The sequence below is a fragment of the Sphaeramia orbicularis genome, chromosome 22, assembly GCF_902148855.1.
Source record: "Sphaeramia orbicularis chromosome 22, fSphaOr1.1, whole genome shotgun sequence".
In the NCBI taxonomy this organism is placed as follows: domain Eukaryota; kingdom Metazoa; phylum Chordata; class Actinopteri; order Kurtiformes; family Apogonidae; genus Sphaeramia; species Sphaeramia orbicularis.
In genome coordinates, this window is record NC_043978.1 from 2,322,781 (window position 1) to 2,342,086 (window position 19,306).

Genomic DNA, 19,306 nt, shown 5'->3' on the forward strand with positions numbered 1-19,306 from the left:
CCATAGTGATTTTTATTCATGCAGTCATCAACTTCAAATGCATATCTGTATCCCTGGTCCTCGAGATCTACTATCCTGCATGTTTGAGATGTATCCCTCTTCCAACACACCTGATTCAAATGATGAGCATATCATCACACACTGCAGAAGCCTAATAATGACTGTCAGGTGTGCTGGAAGACGGTGACATCTAAAACAAGTAGGATAGTGGCTCTCGAGGACCAGGGTTTAGGACCAGCGATCTATAGATATACATACATATATCTATACACATGTAGATTTATTATATCAATCTACAATTTTATTGTTTGTAGGCAGTGCTGGGCAGTAGTGCACTGCTAGTAATATTACTGGAATTAAATTACATTTTTCCAGTGCTAAAGGAGGTTTGGTGCTGACTCCTTGAAGAAACATACTTTCTGCTCAGAGGTTTGAGAAGCTTCTGCTAATGAGATACAATCACTATTTCACTTGTAAACATTAAGGCCCTGCTAAATGTTTCACTGCAAAAATAAACAAAATGTTAAACACTCTTCTTATATCACATTCTACATTTTATTCAATGAGCTGATCTTTGCTGTTTTTATGAGGGACAACGCAGAAAGTATTACTTTACAAGTCAGAAGAGAGTTCGTTCATTTGGATTTTTTGTTTCCATGTGTATTATTCACAGTACATTACATACTGTGTCCCATCAGGTGATGAAACACTGCAGTGTTTACAACTCTAGGTTTTCTTCTACTGAGTTAAGGTGTCCAAATAAATAAATAATAATAAATAATGTCCAAATAAAATAAAATAAAGTGTGTTTAGTTCCCCAAGGAATAATCTGTTCAAGGTCAGTTTTTAGGGAAGGAAAATAATTATTAACTTAAAAATAATAAAACTACTTCATTTAGCTACAAAGTCATTAGTAACATAAATACATTTTAAATGAGTAATAAATGAAACGTAAGTTATTACACTTTGTTGGTAACTTCACTGTTCAAAGGTGCATCCTAAAATACTCATCTTTGGTTTGATATTCTGTCTACTCTAGCTACCTAAAAAAACAATGCCTTATAAACCACTTAATACTAATCACTCAAATAATTACTGTTTAGCACAATAACCTAAAACAGCTGTTACCAAAAATATCGTGTGTAGCCTAACAGTTTGTCAAAGCACAGCAACACAAATGTATAAGGAAAACTGAACATTAAACAACAATATTGGTATAGCTAACTGATCTGATGATGATCATATCCTTGCAGTTGTTTTCTACAGTCATAAAACAAGCAAAACACGTAAAAATATTTACCTGGAGTTCTTGTTCAGGGTGACATCCCAAGAGCTTGACTGGTTGACTGGAGGCTGAGTGAAAAACTCACCCAAACAGACAGAACCAGGAGGAAAAAAGACAAGCATGGACCACAACATAACCTCTAGAATCGGTTTGTGCTTCACGTGTCTTTAATGCATTTTAATGAACGGGAAACACGGACCAAACCATTTTTGTAGTTAGCTTGGAGGGGGATGGGGTTAATGCTAACAGCTCAAACAAAACTTTAAACGGCACAAACCAGCACTAACGAAGCACAAACAAACACAACCATCTCCACTCAGTTTAGAGGAAGTGGGGGGCTGTGTGACGTCATCGGCTGAAAATAGATCTTGTAATATCTATGTAACCATAATAGCACAAACGACAATTTTAACGGCACTAACCAGCACTAACGAAGCACAAACAAACACCACTATTTCGGTTAATTTTGGAGCAACTGGGGGGCTGGCTGATCTCAGAATGACCAGTCAAAGAATTGTTAATAACTCAATAACCATAATAGCACAAATGACAATTTTAACGGCACTAACCAGCACTAACGAAGCACAAACGAACGCAACCATTTCTGCTCGATTTAGAGGAAGTGGGGGGCTGCGTGACGTCATCGGCTGAAAATAAATCTTGCTACATCTATAAAACCATAATAGCACAAACGACAGTTTTAATTGCACAAACCAGCACTAACGAAGCACAAACAAGCGCCATTATTTCGGTTAATTTTGGAGCAAGTGGGGGGCTGGCTGACCTCTGAATGACCTATAAAAGAATTGTTAATAACTCAATAACTATAATAGCACAAACGAAAATTTTAACTGCACAAACCAGCACCAACGAAGCACAAACGAATGAGAATATTTATCCAGAGATTTTCGTTGGGTGGGGGGCCAACTTCACGCAGGTGTTTTATATGAGTGAAAAACATCGGATTTGGGACACATTTACCTGCAGTCTGAACATAGCCTTAGACACCCCTGCTTTATGGGGACCAAATAACAAATGTAGGTCATGATAGAACAAGATAAAACCTAGAGCCTAATGTTACTCCATAAGCGTTGTTCTCCTATTGTAGCTCACAGCCCCTTAAAGGCAGATTTCAGCCGCACAGAGAAGATGACACTTTCCTCTCACTTGAGAGAAATTGCATCAGATGTGTTTGTTTCTCTTTTATCAACATCCCCATCTCGTTTCCTTGGAGAAGCTCCTCTTCATATAAACATAGAATTAAGTCAGCTAGAAGTTACCACGCTTTGCACTGATTGCATTGATATTTTTTGTTTCTCCTTTTCATGCCCCCCCCCCCCCCCTTCCTTTTAGAGTAAAGCCTCTCCACTACATCTCTTGGCTGATTGGCCACGAAGGTACTGGAAGCATCCTGTCAGTGCTCAGGAAGAAGTGAGTGTTATCGCCTCCGTCTGTTTGTTTTTCTGATTCGAGGGCTCTCCAAAACCCAATGAAAAGGTCTTCAGTTTGATGGGTATACATGAGCTTTTCGAAGCTTTGAGGGAGCCCTGAGTGTTTGAGCCCAATCTTGAAACTATATGCTGTGCCTGCCCACTCCACAGTGTGACTCATACATTCTCATCTGTGGATGGGGTGGAACAAGAGCATTACAGCCTTTTGGTGTTAAGTGACTTGCCAAAGAGACCATCCAGTATTTCCTGTACATCAGCTCTGCTCTCTGATCGTTTGATAGAATATTTCTATTTACTGTGTGTGCAGTTTTCAATCACCGATAAATGGCAGCAGTGAAATTTTACTGTACTCGGTCTCATTTCCCAGTCAAAACAAACAGCTGAGGTGGAAGAGGCCGTTTATATTGACTTCGGACAATCTCACCTATGGGTGTGTATTAAGAATCTGGCAATATGATACAAATCACAATACTAGGATCACCATACAATATATCACAATATATCATGGAAAAGCTTTTTTTTTTTTTTTTTTTTTTTTTTTTAACTTCTCTGCTTACTCTTAATCTCTACACAATCCACAATGTCAACCAAATGTCTGGTCAAGTCTGTTCATCAAGTTAACAATAAGCAACCAAGCTGCAAACAATGGTCTCATTAACCCTCAACCCTGAAACAACAACTTCACTTGAACGGACAAGCCCCCACTTTGTCATGACCTAGCTCATAGCCGTAACAAAACAACCAAACACAACAAGTACGGTTAACCAAAATTTATTGTAAGTGATAAAAGAAAGCCAAAATAATCCAACCAAAAGACAAGAGCCAAAACTGAAACCATACCTGGCCAGATGACAAACAACTCAAAACACAAAGAACAGGAGGTCCGGGCTGTGCAGCAGCACAGCCCAAAATGAGCAGGGAAGAGAAAGAGGCTGAATACCTCTCAGGTTTTATAGCCACACCCCAGGTGATTGCAGGAGACAGGGCACCTGCAGGCCCTAGAATTAGAGCATCTAGAACAGAAACTAAGGAAAAGAAAGGCTTGGCCGTGACAGTACTGTTAACATGCCGACTTTGTTTGTTTCGTTTCTTTTTTTTTTTTTTTTTGTAAGATTATTTCCTGGAAAAATTTAATCACACCACATACATGCACAGATACTGAACACACTTTTATTTGATCGGAACAGGGTCTAATGCTATTTCACCATACTTTACTCTGTAAAAGCTTCAAACTTAAACTATGTTTTACAGACATTACATTTTAAGATATTGCTCAAATGTTCATACTCTATTAGTTCATAACTAACATCATAACATTATTTTTGTGCAATCCCAACAAAGGAACTAACATCTGCCTCAGACAATAAAAAGTGCCTTTAGGATGCATGAAAGTAGTAGTAACTCGTAGTAATACATTACTGACCACAAGACAATTCACCTACGAGACTGCTGTTTAGTGTAACACACCAATTTGATGCTCTTACCAACATGGAACACCTCAACTACCATCATATACTTACATATATATATATATGTGTATATATATAAATATATATAAATATATATATATATATATATATATATACACACACACACACACGCACACACACACACATACACTACTGGTCAAAAGTTTTACAGCACCTGAATTTTTCCAGTTTTTTATTGAAATTCAAGCAGTTCAAGTCCAATGAACAGCTTGAAATGGTACAAAAGTAAGCGGTGAACTGCTAACTGCTAGAGGCGAAAAAACAAAAAGGTAAGGTTAAACAAAACTGAAAAATAATGTACATTTCAGAATTTTACAAAAAGGCGAACAAGAAATGGGTTAACAACTTAAAGCAGTTCTGCAGCAATGGAGGTTGCTCAAGCCTGGTGCTACCAATTCCTACAGGTGTCCCAACGTTTCTGAATTCCTTCCAACCCCCTCTGTCTGCATAAAAGTAGTGTTGGAACACACTTTGGTACCATACCATTGTGAGCATTGTTTGAACAGTATTGTACTGCAGAAAGTAGTGTGTTACTGAACAAATGGAAAAGAGGAAAAGGCAATTAACGATAGAAGAGAGACAGACCATCATAACACTGAAAAATGTAGGTCTGTCCTACAGAGAAATTGCCTAGAAAGTCCAGGTGTCAATAAGTCCAGTTTCCTTCATTATCCAAAGGCACTCAGAAACTGGGGGAAATGCTGAAAGGAAGAGGTCTGGCAGACCCAAAGATACAACAGAATCAGAAGACAAGTTTCTGAGAGTCAATAACTTGAGTGATAGGTGACTCACAGGACAACAGCTTCAAGCACAGCTCAGTAGTGGTTGTAGTAAGCAAGTCTCAGTTTCAACTGTGAAGAGAAGACATCCAGTTGCAGGTTTGATGGGTCGAGTTGCAGCAAGAAAGCCATTGCTGAGACTTCACAATAAGAAAAGGAGGCTTGCCTGGGCCATGAAACACTGCCAGTGGACTACTGAAGACTGGAAGAAGGTGTTAGGGACTGATTAAACCTTGCTGCACCAACATTCAAGGCTTGATCAACCTCCATTGCTGCAGAACTGCTTTAAGTTGTTTACCCATTTCTTGTTCGCCTTTTTGCATAATTCTGAAATGTACATTATTTTTCAGTTTTGTTTAACCTTACCTTTTTTTTTTTTTTTTTACCTCTTGCAGTTCACCACTTACCTTTGTACCATTTTAAGCTGTTCATTTGACTTAAACTGCTTGAATTTCAATACAAATCTGGAAAAATTGGGGTGTTCTAAAACTTTTGACCGGGTGTGTGTGTGTGTGTGTGTGTGTACACAGACCTGATCAAAATCTTAAGACCAGTTGAAAAATAGCTAGAATTTACCTTTTGCACATTTGGATCTTAATGAGGTTTTAAGTAGAGCTACAATATACAAAAGCAAGAAGGGGGAGTGAGACAAAAAGCACTTTGAAAAAGTAATTTATTGAAAACAAGAAGTAAACTGAAATAGGCTGTTTATCAGCTGATCAAAAGTTTAAGACCATCGCTCAAAAAATTACAAAAAACTCTCCAAACCAGAACAAACTAGAAGCACTTGGAGAGCGCAGACCTCCGCCAAGGCTGATCAGTGGGCCCCCCCGTGGGCCCCCCCACCCCCGATCACCCCCAAAAGTTAATCATTTCTTCCTTATCCCATTTCCAACAAACCCTGAAAATTTCATCAAAATCTGTCCATAACTTTTTGAGTTATGTTGCACACTAACGGACAGACAAACAGACAAACAAACAAACCCTGGCAAAAACATAACCTCCTTGGCGGAGGTGAAAATGTTCTCAGTAGGACTCAGCAATGAGTAGCTCCACCGTTCTTGTTAATCACTTCAAAAATTCGTTTGGGCATGCTTGATGCAAGTGTTTCCAGGAGGCTGGTGGGAACATTGCTCCAAGTGGTGAAGATGGCTTCACGAAGGGCATCAACTGTGTGGAACTGATGGCCATTTTTATAAACTTCCCCTGCCATCCATCCCCAAATGTTCTCTATGGGATTTAAATCAGGGGAACATGCGGGATGGTCCAAAAGAGTGATGTTATTCTCCCTGAAGAAGTCCTTCGTCAAGCGAGCATTGTGAACTGCAGCGTTGTCCTGTTTTTAAACCCAGCTGTTACCACACAGACCAGGGCCCTCAGTCATGAGGGACGCCCGCTGCAACATCTGCACGTAACCGGCCGCCGTTTGACCACCCGGCACCACCTGAAGCTCCAGTGTTCCACTGAATGAAAAAGCACCCCAGATCATGATGGACCCCCCTCCACTGCGCCGGGTAGAAAACATCTCAGGTGGGATCTCCTTGTCATGCCAGTAACGTTGGAAGCCATCTGGACCGTCAAGGTTCCATTTTTTCTCATCAGAGAATAAAACTTTTTTCCACCTTTCAGTGTCCCATGTTTGATGCTCCCTGGCAAAGTCTAAACGGGCAGTTTTGTGGCGTTGTAGGAGACAAGGTCTTTGAATTTGTTTTTTGTTTTTGAAACCCTTTTCCCGCAGATGCCGTCTGATGGTTATTGTGCTGCAGTCGGCACCCGTAAGGGCCTTAATTTGGATCGAGGACTGCCCTATGTCTTGACGGACAGTCAATCGGATCCTCCGGTTCAGCGCAGGTGTAATTTTTTTGGGTCTACCACTTGACTTTTTTGTTCCATAATGCTCAGGATCTGTCAAAAAATTTAGAATGACTGTCTTACTGCGTCCAACCTCAGCAGCAATGGCACGCTGCGAGAGGCCTTGTTTATGCAGCTGGACGATCCGACCACGTTCAAGAAGAGAAAGCTTCTTAGCTTTAGCCATCAGGAGGGCATGACCGTGTGAATGCCCGACAGAAAATGAGAATTTTGAGCAGATTTTGGCTTTTATAGCCTGCGGTCTTAAGCTTTTGATCAGCTGATAAACAGTCTATTTCAGTTTACTTGTTTTCAATAAATTACTTTTTCAAAGTGCTTTTTGTCTCACTCCCCCTTCTTGCTTTTGTATATTGTAGCTCTAATAATAATAATAATAATGGATTGGATTTATATAGCGCCTTTCTAGACACCCAAAGCGCTTTACATTATTGACCCACTTAAACCTCATTAAGATCCAAATGTGCAAAAGGTAAATTCTAGCTATTTTTCAACTGGTCTTACGATTTTGATCAGGTCTGTATGTATATATAAAGGTAATTGCCTTTATTACCTTTATTCCCGAATAAACTGCCTCACCCAGTTTCATTGTAGAGAGACGCATGGCCACGCATTAATATGTTAAATGTTCCTCACGTCACCAAAGGGGCTCCGTACTCTTTACAGTAGTTATAGATATCTAATAAACTGAGATAAATATATGTTAAATGTATTAAATTAGTTTCTCAAGGTATTTGACTTTGTAGATATTATATATGTAATGTATATACTAATAAGTATGCTGAATAAACAGTTGAACCTTGTAATTCTTCTCCCTTGTCCATTCGTTACCCAAACAAGTAGCAAAACTCTTTCTATTTTATGTCCTTATATATTAAACAAATACAAACTGTCTGCTGTTTTGGTAAATAGACCCCCTAGAGGACCGACAGTAAATATTTGACTGTTTGATGAAAATTGGAGCCACACTTAAAGGCAGGTTTTATAAAGTGGTCAAAAACAGATGTTCATTTTCTGTCCATCTGTTACCAAGGGCTTTTTACTATTTTTAAGACAGAAAATTAAGTTAAAACCTTTTTTTCAGTCACAAATCTAAAAGTGCTCATTATTCCCTGTAAAATGAGGTATCATTCATCTTTCCACCTTAAACAGTTGTAAAAGGACAAACACAAATGTAGTAATGCTGTCCGTCTAGTACCGCTGGACCAGGCCCATATTTGGCTAGACTACACTTTCATGTGTGTATCTGTTCATGTGGTGACAAATGAGACTTTGAGTCTGAAGACAGGCTGACAGTTAAATGCTGTTAACTTCTTGAACCTCAGATGAAGACGGTAGGTGTAAATGCTACTAATGAACAAACCAAAGACCGTCACTACCCAGTCTGAGGTGGAACAGTAAAGGTGAACATAGGAGTAGGGATGTAACGATTACCGGTATAACGATAAACCACAGTAAAATTGCAGACTGTTAGTATTACCATTTAAATTCTAATTATCATGTTAACTGTAATTGATTACCGCACTTTTAGGGGAAAAAACGCACATGTAAAGATGTGCTTTTATGCCAAATATTTGAGTATAGTTTTATTCATTCATTCATTATCCTCCGCTTTATCTGGGGCCGGGTCGCAGGGGTAACAGTCTAATCAGGGATGCCCAGACTTCCCTCTCCCCAGACACCTCCTCCAGGGATGCCCAGACTTCCCTCTCCCCAGATACCTCCTCCAGGGATGCCCAGACTTCCCTCTCCCCAGACACCTCCTCCAGCTCTTCCGGGGGGACCCCGAGGCGTTCCCAGGCCAGCCGAGAGACATAGTCTCTCCAGCATGTCCTGGGTTTTCCCCGAGGTCTCCTCCCGGTGGGACATGCCCGGAACACCTCCCCAGGGAGGCATCCAGGAGGCATCCGAAACAGATGCCCGAGCCACCTCAGCTGGCCCCTCTTGACGCGGAGGAGCAGCGGTTCTACTCCGAGCTCCTCCCTGGTGACTGAGCTCCTCACCCTATCTCTAAGAGTGCGCCCAGCCACCTTACGGAAGAAGCTCATTTCGACCGCTTGTATCCGGGATCTTGTCCTTTCGGTCCTGACCCAAAGCTCATGACCATAGGTGAGGGTAGGAACATAGATTGACCAGTAAATTGAGAGCTTTGCTGCTCGGCTCAGCTTCTTCTTCACCACGACAGACCGGTACAGCGACCGCATCACTGCAGACGCTGCACCGATCCATCTGTCAATCTCACACTCCATTCTTCTCTCACTCGTGAACAAGACCCCAAGATACTTAAACTCCTCCACTTGGGGCAGGGGCTCCCCACCTACCCGGAGAGGGCAAACCACCTTTTTCTGGTCGAGAACCATGCCCTCGGATTTGGAGGTGCTGATCCTCATCCCGATTGCTTCACACTCGGCTGCAAACCGCCCCAAGGCACGCTGAAGGTCCAGGCTTGATGAGGCCAACAGGACAACATCATCCACAAAAAGCAGAGATGAAATCCTGTGGTCCCCAAACCGGACCCCCTCCGGCCCCTGGCTGCGCCTAGAAATTCTGTCCATAAAAATTATGAACAGAACCGGTGACAAAGGACAGCCCTGCCGGAGTCCAACATGCACCTGGAACAGATCTGACTTACTGCCAGCAATGCGAACCAGGCTCCTTCTTCGGTCATACAAAGACCAAACTGCCCTTAACAGAGGGCCCCGGACCCCATACTCATGAAGCACCCCCCCACAGGATATCAGTATATTTACATGCAGTATAGTTTTAATTTATTACAATTTTAATTTTATATACTTAATATTTAGAACCAATATTCACTTTTAAAGTCTTTGAAAGGGTTCGTTAAGCATCTTTGTGTTATTTATGCAATAAGTTATATACATTTTTCAAATCAGACTTTTTCTTTTGTTTATTTTTTGTTCTGTTATGTTGATGTAGTAGGTTAAAGTGAAAAAAATAATAGACAGAAGTTGTGCTGAAAAAAAGATACCAAACATGGGTATAGTAAACACTCATTTATATAGTATATAAAGGTAAAATCAATAGTACTGAAAAACGGACAAAATAGGCTCAGACCACTAAGGGTTAAAATTTGATTGTTTCTGCCACTAGAAGGTACATTGTACCAATTATTTTATTTATTTATTTTTTTATTAAATACAACTTGGATAAATTATTTCAGTGTGTGTTTAAGTACTTTTTGAACATTTTGAGCACAATTTCAATAATATCGCGATAATAATGATAACCGTGATAATTTTGGTCACAATAACCATGATGCGAAATTTTCATAATGTTACATCCTCCATAGGAGTTTGATTTTTAAAGTTGGTCCCTTTTTCTTGGGTGTTAAATAGCTTTTTAATGATTTATTAACTGTTTAAAACTGAATTAATGACCTAATTTTGAACCATATATAAGTCCTTTATATGGGTAATGTAAATGGTACCTTTGAAATTGATTGAAAATGGATGGAATTCAACACAGTTTTTTTTTCCTTTAATCACTGTTGTTAAATTCATTTTCCCCAAATGTGAAAACACTGGAAAAGCTTTCAAACTCTGATGTGATCAGTCACACTTAGCAGTATTTCTACTTGGGCTGTAATTCAGCACAGATCTTCTTAAACCAGTAAGTGCATCATCCCACATCAAAAACATGTCCCAGTTCAGATAAAAGCAGATGTGGTGTTTAATGTGACAGATGATGCAGCTCAAGTCTCAAACTTCAGTTGTTTTTTTGTTCTTAAATGAATGGAAAACAATGGCAGATGAAACACATCTGAGCAGTGAGTCTTCTGTCTGTAGATGGATAAATAAATAGATGTACTTTATTTATCCCATTATTTTGGGACTTCTTTAAAGCTCAGCTCACCCTGTAAAAGGTCCCACCAAAAGTTCCATTTAATTGGCTGAAATTAAGAAAACCTGAAGACAGGTGTTCAAATTATTGGCTGTATTTATTCAACACTTAAGGTGCAGTTGTTTGTTTGTTTGTGCGTTGGTTTGTTTGTTTGTTTGGGCGTTGGTTTGTTGGCTTATTGGTTTGTTTGCTGTTTTTTTGTTTGATTGTTGGTTGGTTTGTTTGTTTCCTGTTTTTTTTGTTTGATTGTTTGGTTGGTTAGTTTGTTTGTTTGCTGGTTTGTTTTGATTTGTTGGTCTGTTTGATTGTTGGTTTGTTTGATTGTTGGTATGTTTGCTTTTTGGCTTGTTTATTTGATTGTTGGTTTGTTTGCTGGTTTGTTTGTTTGTTTGTTTGTTTGTTTGTTTGATTGATTGTTGGTTTGTTTGCTGGTTTGATTGTTTGATTGTTGGTTGGTTTATTTGATTGTTGGTTTGTTTGCTGGTGTGTTTGTTTGTTTGTTTGTTTGTTTGATTGATTGTTGGTATGTTTCTTTGTTTGATTGTTTGTTTAATTGCTGGTTTGTTGGGTTGTTGGTATGTTGGTTTGTTTGTTTGTTTGATTGCCGGTTTTGTTTGTTTGTTGGTTGGCTGGTTTGTTTGATTGTTGGTATGTTTGTTTGTTTGTTTGCTGGTTTGTTTGTTTGATTGTTGGCATTTTTGTTGGTTTATTTGTTTGATTGCTGGTTTGTTAGATTGTTGGTATGTTTGTTTGTTGGTTGGTTGGTTTGTTGGTTTGTTTTCTGGTTTGTTTGATTGTTGGTCTGTTTGTTTGTTCATTGGTTTGTTTGATTGTTGGTATGTTTGTTTGTTTGTTGGTTGGATTGTTCGTATGTTTGTTTGTTGGTTTGTTTGTTTGATTGCTGGTTTGTTTGATTTTTGGTATGTTTGTTTGTTTGTTTGTTTTCTGGTTTGTTTGTTGGTCTGTTTGTTCGTCCGTTGGTTTCTTTGATTGTTGGTCTGTTTGTTTGTTCATTGGTTTGTTTGATTGTTGGTATGTTTGTTTGTTTGTTGGTTGGATTGTTCGTATGTTTGTTTGTTGGTTTGTTTGTTTGATTGCTGGTTTGTTTGATTTTTGGTATGTTTGTTTGTTTGTTTGTTTTCTGGTTTGTTTGTTGGTCTGTTTGTTCGTCCGTTGGTTTCTTTGATTGTTGGTTTGTTTGTTTGTTTGTTGGATTGTTTGAGTGTTAGTTTGTTTGTTTGATTGTTGGTTTGTTTTGTAGGTGCTGGGCTCTGGCATTATTTGGAGGTAACAGTGAAACCGGCTTTGACCAGAACACCACCTATTCCATTTTCTCCATCTCCATTACCCTCACTGACGAAGGCTTCCAGAACTTCTACCAGGTACACAAACACCTGTCAGTGTGAAAACACCCTTAAATGGAACTTTGATTTTTTTATGCAGTGGAATGTTGCAGGTGGGACTGAGACTTGTACATCAGTTACAAAACGGGACCTCAACAGCCACAAAGGGTGTTTGAAATAACAGAGTTCATATTTGTTTTTTTTTTTTTTTTTTTGCTTGATCTCCTTTAAATGCATAGATGTACACATCATACCTTCTTTACACTTTCACCACTCAATCTTTAACACAAACCTAGATAAATTGCATATGAATGTAGTTTGACTTGTATTTCACTGAAGACAGTATGAACATAACACATACACACACACACATACACACACACACATACATATACATACATATATATATATATATATATATATATATATATATATATATATATATATATATATATATATATATAAAAAATATATATATATATATATATATATATATATATATATATATATAAAAATATATAAAAGTTGGAGGAGTAAAGGATTAGCCATATTGTAAAGTAAAGCTGAAGTACTGAAGGCAGTAGAAGTGGTTCCAAAATATGAATGTACTTTTCAGCATTAATGGAGCAAGTGCTAATGCTAATGCTAATCTAATGCTAATGCTAGGTGCTGTGTGTATTAAAATGGGTAGAAAACAAAGACTGGATTTTCCTTAGGGGATAATAACTGAAACACAACTTAGATTTCTTTCTTTCTTTCTTCACATTATTTCATTATTTGAAATCAGTATTGGGCCTCATATGCTCGCGTTCTTGTTTTTGAATGTGCTGCAGCCTGAATATGAGGAGTGGATGTATATTTACAAATGAAGTAAATTCGACCATACAAAACATGGTATGTTGTGTTCATACATTCTACAATGAAACATAGGTCAAACCACATTTTGACATTACTGCTGTCTTCGGGCATTTGCATTTTACATGCTGTTTCAGCTCTTTCTGATGTGATATTTCTCTTTCTTCCAATGTAAATTAGTTGGTCGTATTGCAAAACTCAGCTTTCAAAGTAGTTTCCCCAACACTGATTATGTATTATTCAAATGACATGTTGTCAGATCTTAGTGAATCTTGTCTCTGCAGTACAACAATAAATTGTTGACATACTCCGTTGTCTATTTTGCCGTGTAAGGACACAGCTGGCCTATTCTCCTCTGTTTTCTGGAATGCAACGGGTAATAGAATTCCAAGTTGTCAGTTGCTATGACAACTCTTATATTGAACAGGGAGGTATTTAGGGATCATTCAACAGGATAACTGTTTTCCATCTGAAGTACTTAATGAAAAACGTTTCAGTTAACAAATATTCATTGATAAGTGCTGTATAAGTGCTGCAGCAGCCTTGAGGTTTTTATTTACTGTTTTAAAGAGCACTTTACTGCCAGTCCCATTCAGAGAGGCTATACCTGGAGTCGTTTTAGTCAGAAGGCACTCATTTTCACTGCACAATGCCCAAAAATAGTCAAGTATGTTCCTCACAGCCAAGACAGTAGTGTATTTTGAGTGTACAACCAAGGATTAGTAACAGCATGGAAAGACGCTTGTGCACAGCATAAGTTGTTCCTCTTCCTCTTAAATCCTGTTCTCTTCTCTGGACAAACTGTAGAACAGTTCCACCATGACAGAGAGTTGTAGTTGCTCATGGGTATTTCAGGCAGGTGGAGGCTTACATATGTGATTGACAGTTATAATTACCAATGACTGTTCAGAATCAGTTAGACAAGACTCTACTTAGAAAGTTTAAAAAGTACTTTCTCTTTTCCATGATGAAACTATAAGCTCATTTACATCCATGATCATTATCTGATTCCTTGAGTTATCAGATTATTATTGATCATGTAAAGAGTCAATCAGTCAATCAAATTTTATTTATATAGCGCCAAATCATAACAAAGTTAATCTCATGACACTTTGCATATCAAGCCAGCTGAAACCAGACTCTCGAACAGTGAGCCCGTTTACATAATAATAAACATACATAATAAACCATAAAAATCTGATAACTGGGGGTAATCCCGTAGTTGCAGTAATCAAATGCGAGGCGTTTCTGTGCACTTCAGAAATGTGAACCCTGGTTTACATGTTTCAGTCCATTATTTGATTTTCTTTCAGATTACGTTCGTACATTATGACGTAAGACACACACTTTCTGACATTTTCAAAACATCTGGACTTGTCTTGTAGCCCATGGCAATGCCTACAGTGTCAGCATTAGCTGTCCTAATGTGGTAAGAGCTAATAAGACAGCAGAATAGGTCACATGTTGCTGCTATCCTTCATTTCATTTCACTGATTTTTTTTTTTACCTTTTTTCCTTTGGCTCATGGTGTCGCTGCATAACTTCTGTTTCTATAGATTTTTTATTTTTTATTTTTTTGCCAATGTGCTGATGTTAAAAACAAACAAACAAAATAAATCAGATTAACCTGTATACATGCATCAAGACATCAGAGTATTGGGGAGAAATCTAGGTGTGTTCATTTGAGTTCTACTAATCAGATTACTGCTGTTATCGGATAAAGCCGATCAGATTATTGTGTTTACATGATCAATAATAATCTGATAACTACAGAAATCAGATAATGATGGGAGTATTAGTGTGGATGTAAATGGGCTCAGTATAATCTGATCTGTTTTTATCAGATAACAGCAGTAATCTGATTATAAAAAATCAGATTAACACACCTGGATTTTCCCCAATACTCCGATGTCTTTATGCTTGTATTCATGTCAGTCTGATTTATTTAGTTCTTTTACGTAGTTTAACATGCATAGGTGTGGGTCAGTACATACTTACTCTGTAAGAAATCCAATAATGATCTGAGACCAGGGTTTTTGGGTTATCATAGTTCCTAATTACATGTAACTGCATCAGATCTGATTGTGATAATAGTCTAATTATTACTAATAGTTATCAGATTTTTATGGTCATGTAAAGGGCCTTGTTGTGAAGCAGGTTAATCTGTCTTTATATTCAGTCTGAAGGGAAGGTATGTGTTTCCGTATTTTGTCCTTTCCCCCTGGTTTCAGCCCCTGCATGTTATTATACAGTACGATACAATATGATACACTTTATTGTCCCCTTAGGGAAATGTGTCTTGGACTGAACTGCACAGATGAAGCTGCTAATTAACAACACAGAAGCATCAGACCAGATGAAGATGCAATCACATAACTCACACATATTTCACATACTCATATTGCACAAGACTCTCAGATAGTTAAAAGAAACATGATAACAATAAATAATGACAAAGAATAAACTACAGCAAGATAAGATAACAGATAAAAGATAACACCATGACATTATTGCACAATCCAGCTACTTCATGAAACATTATTCAAAACCCTGATTGGGGTTTTATATAGGTTTAATGAGTTCTTAGACAGTCTTGAGTGCATTTATTATTTGTTTAGATAGACATAGATGTAACAGTAGAAGTGTCCTTTGTGTTGAGTAACATGTACAGAACAGGTAATGGTCAGTGATGCATGCACATACTGCCAGCTTTGACAGTCACGTTTCCGTTTGGTGTTCGATCATCAGTGTTACGGTCCCCACTGAGTCACTGAAATATCCAACTGGTATTTCTTATCATTTAATCATATCTTCAGATGCCAAACAGGTCAGAACCGACTTAACAGTTTACAAATTTATTCCCTCTGTTTATTCAACGAAGCAGGAGTGACATTTTCAATTGGATCTGAATCTCTGTGGTGTTTTTCAACAGTAATTTAACCTCCAAGTTGAATGTGGTCATGATGAACCTTTATTTAACCAGGAAAAATTACTCATTGAGATTAAAAATCTCTCGTGGAGAGTGTCATGGCCAAGACAGCAGCTGCAGAAGTTACAGACAATAGAGATTTCATCCATGCATCCACATTAAAAATATACATAAAGCTCCATTCTAAAACCACACATAAAACTCAAAACGCCATCAATAATTTCAAAGGTACTAAAAGTATAACAACGATATTCCTGGAAAGCATCTCAAAGCAGAGCTCGATTCAATCAATTAGAAAAAAAACATCTACATCCAGATTGATCTTTTTCCGTCTGATCAATCTGACTTTGTACTTACAGAGCAGCTGCTTCAGGTTGATCTCCATCTGTAGGTCAGTCCAGGCAGCAGGAGAAGAAAACTTTCAAATCTTTCTCTTCCACTTCTGTTCTGACTTTTGGAACACGTATAGATAACAGATCCTGGTACCAGAGACTGTAATTATCAGGCAATGTCTACTGCCACAGTACTGTGGCACAAAATTTCGGACTGTGTATTTCCACAGAGCCAATCAAATGTTATGATTTGTACTGTGACAATTAGGGATGCACCGATACCGACACCAGTATCGAGTATCGGTTCGATATTGAATGTGTGTCGTAATACTCGTACTCATAAAAGTGCTCCGATACAAACACATCGATACCACTTGATGGCAGCGTGACATTCACCTCATAGTGCAGCAGGTATGCTGCGGAGGACTAATGTCAGCAGTGTGGAGATTTTTAAAAATAAACGACGGCGACAAAAGTATTGGTGACTGAAAGTAACATTAAAGACACAGGTGGATACGGACAGAGCGTTCTGTCCGTCCTCTGCGTACATTCCACACTTAATTTTGTCCGTTTTCTGGGAGCTAGCGGATGCGTACCCAGAGCCATGTAAAGATCATCATATTATCTTGTATATAAGGCTCTGTGCGTACCCAGACGGAGCCGCAGAACCACAGAGAACCGTGGACGTAGAGGATCTGTTCAAAGAGTGACTGTGTGAGTTAGAGAAAAACTACTGACAGATTTAGGACAACTACACTCATCAATATCAACATTAGTATCACATTAGTAAAACCATCTGTGTCATCTCCATGTTTGTTATTACTGACTTTCTTCTTCTTCTCATAAAACTTTCCTCTTCTTCGTGGTATTTGTCCAGTGTGGTTAATTCAGAGCGGCGCCCCCTGGTGGATTGATTGACAAACGCTCATTCCAACACATTAAATGTCAGTAGCAGCACTTTGTTCCAGTCAGACTAATGACAATGACAATAAAGCACATTTACAAAAGGAACCAAGAACTGGAATGGGATTATTAAGGACTAGTATCAGTATTCTGTATTGGCAAGTACTCAAATGTAAGTACTTGGTCTGGAAAAAAGTAGTATCAGTGCATCCCTAGTGACAATCAGCAGTAAGGACATGTTGTTGTCCCAGATCCAATCATGGACACTGTTCCATGAACTCATCGTCCTTTTGTGTCCACAGTACTGTGGTCATATATGGAATATACACCCTGTACACACCAAGGTTATTATCATTAACGAAAACTAACAAAATAACGAAAACTAGAATTGAAAGAACATTTTCGTTAACTGAAATAAATAAAAACTATAATTAAAAGAAAAAAATGATTACTAACTGAAACTGTATTGTGTGCTTACAAAACTAACTAAAATGTATAAAAATTATGGATAAAATTCCTTTTGTTTCCATCTTTGTCAATGTCGGATTGATACAAAAGTGATTCATTTGACTCTAGCAATTTTAGTTAGCGGCACCATACCGTACTTCACGGTCTGTCACTTGTCGTCACTTGTCGTTTACAGTTGTCTTCTGGTCTCCACTCTACCTGGAAACATGGAGACTCAAGTTGGGAGAAAGCAGCAGAATGCTGCCTGGGATTTATTTGAATACGACAGTGAAGAGAAAAGATACGACGAAACTAAAATTAATACTAAAACTAAAGTAAAACTAAGCATTTAGAAAAAATAGGACCAATGGCCCTGTATACCAAGTTTGAAGTCAATCAATCAATTGTGGTTTCGGAGAAGAAGACGATTGAAAGTTTTGTAATGGACCACAGACGATGACGACAGACGACGACGACAGACGACGACGACAGACGACGATGATGCCGGATGCCGCATGACGACAATAGCTTATGGCCTGTTGGCCGGGAAGCTAAAAAATAGGACCAATGGCCCTGTATCTTACCGGCCAAATTAAAAGCTTTGGGAAATGTATCCAGATGCCATTTATTATCACCCAGTTATGTGTATTTATTATATTACAGAAATAGCCCATGTTTTGGTCATATTCCAATCAGATCTGTAAAAAAATTCAAATTCTAACTTGATATCATTGATACTGATTTATTGGATCAATCCACTTCCTATCTCTTATAATGGGAAAATTTTTCAAAGTCACACCAAATCCAGAATCAGATCCAGATCGAAATAATTTCAATACCTTGTGTTGACATCATCATAAAGAAGCTGTATACCAAGTTTGAAATCAATCAGAACTGTAGTTTGGGAGAAGAAGACGATTGAAAGTTTTTCCCCATAACAGCCCATGTTAAATTTTCCGTAAGTTCCTGGATCCAGAAGAAGATCCTGGTCAGCATGTGGACATTATGTTTTGGTCATCTCCCCATCAGGGCTGGACTGTAGAAATTTCAACTTGATATCATTTATATTTACTGAGTTATTGCATCGATCCACTTCCTATCTCTTATTATGGGGAAATTTTTCAAAGTCGCACCAAATCCAGAATCAGATCCGGATTCAAATAATTTCACTAACTTTTGTTGACATCATCATAAAGAAGCTGTATACCAAGTTTGAAGTCAATCGGAATTGTAGTTTCGGAGAAGAAAACGATTGAAGTTTTTGTAACGGACAACAGACGCCGACAGACGACGCTGACGGACGCTGCATGACGACAATAGCTTATGGCCTGTCGGCTGGTAAGCTAAAAAGGAGAACTAATAAAAACTAGCAAACTTGCCCTAAAACGAATTAAAACTAACTGAATTAGGGAAAAAAAAAAGTCAAAACTAAATAAAACTAAACTATAATGAAAAATCCAAAACTATTATAACCTTGGTACTCACCACAACCGAACGTTGGCGTATGAATAGGTAAAACACGGAAACCATGACGCCATAGTACCACGTGACCAGAAGAAGAAAACCCAGGACGGAACCTCCTGCACATGCTCAGGGCATTCTTCTGTAGTTTGAGTGGATCCTGCCATAGGCTCTGTCTGTATTTGTGTACAGCGCCACATATAGGTGTGGCATACGTATGACACCGTTTAACCCAGTTGGACTGTTTCCATCTGGACACACATATTTATGGAAACGATAAGTGTATGGACTCGAAACTTTT

General features: G+C 38.4%; 1 protein-coding gene across 2 annotated transcripts in view; it reads left to right on the top strand.

Annotated features, from left to right (window-relative positions):
- Positions 1-19,306, top strand: part of LOC115413868 (nardilysin-like) — a 136,511-nt gene that overhangs the window by 42,299 nt on the left and 74,906 nt on the right. For both annotated transcript variants that reach the window (XM_030126990.1, XM_030126991.1), the window contains exons 12-13: positions 2,639-2,716; positions 11,997-12,117. In XM_030126990.1, the coding sequence (XP_029982850.1) occupies positions 2,639-2,716; positions 11,997-12,117 (199 nt within the window). The remainder of the gene's footprint in view (positions 1-2,638; positions 2,717-11,996; positions 12,118-19,306) is intronic.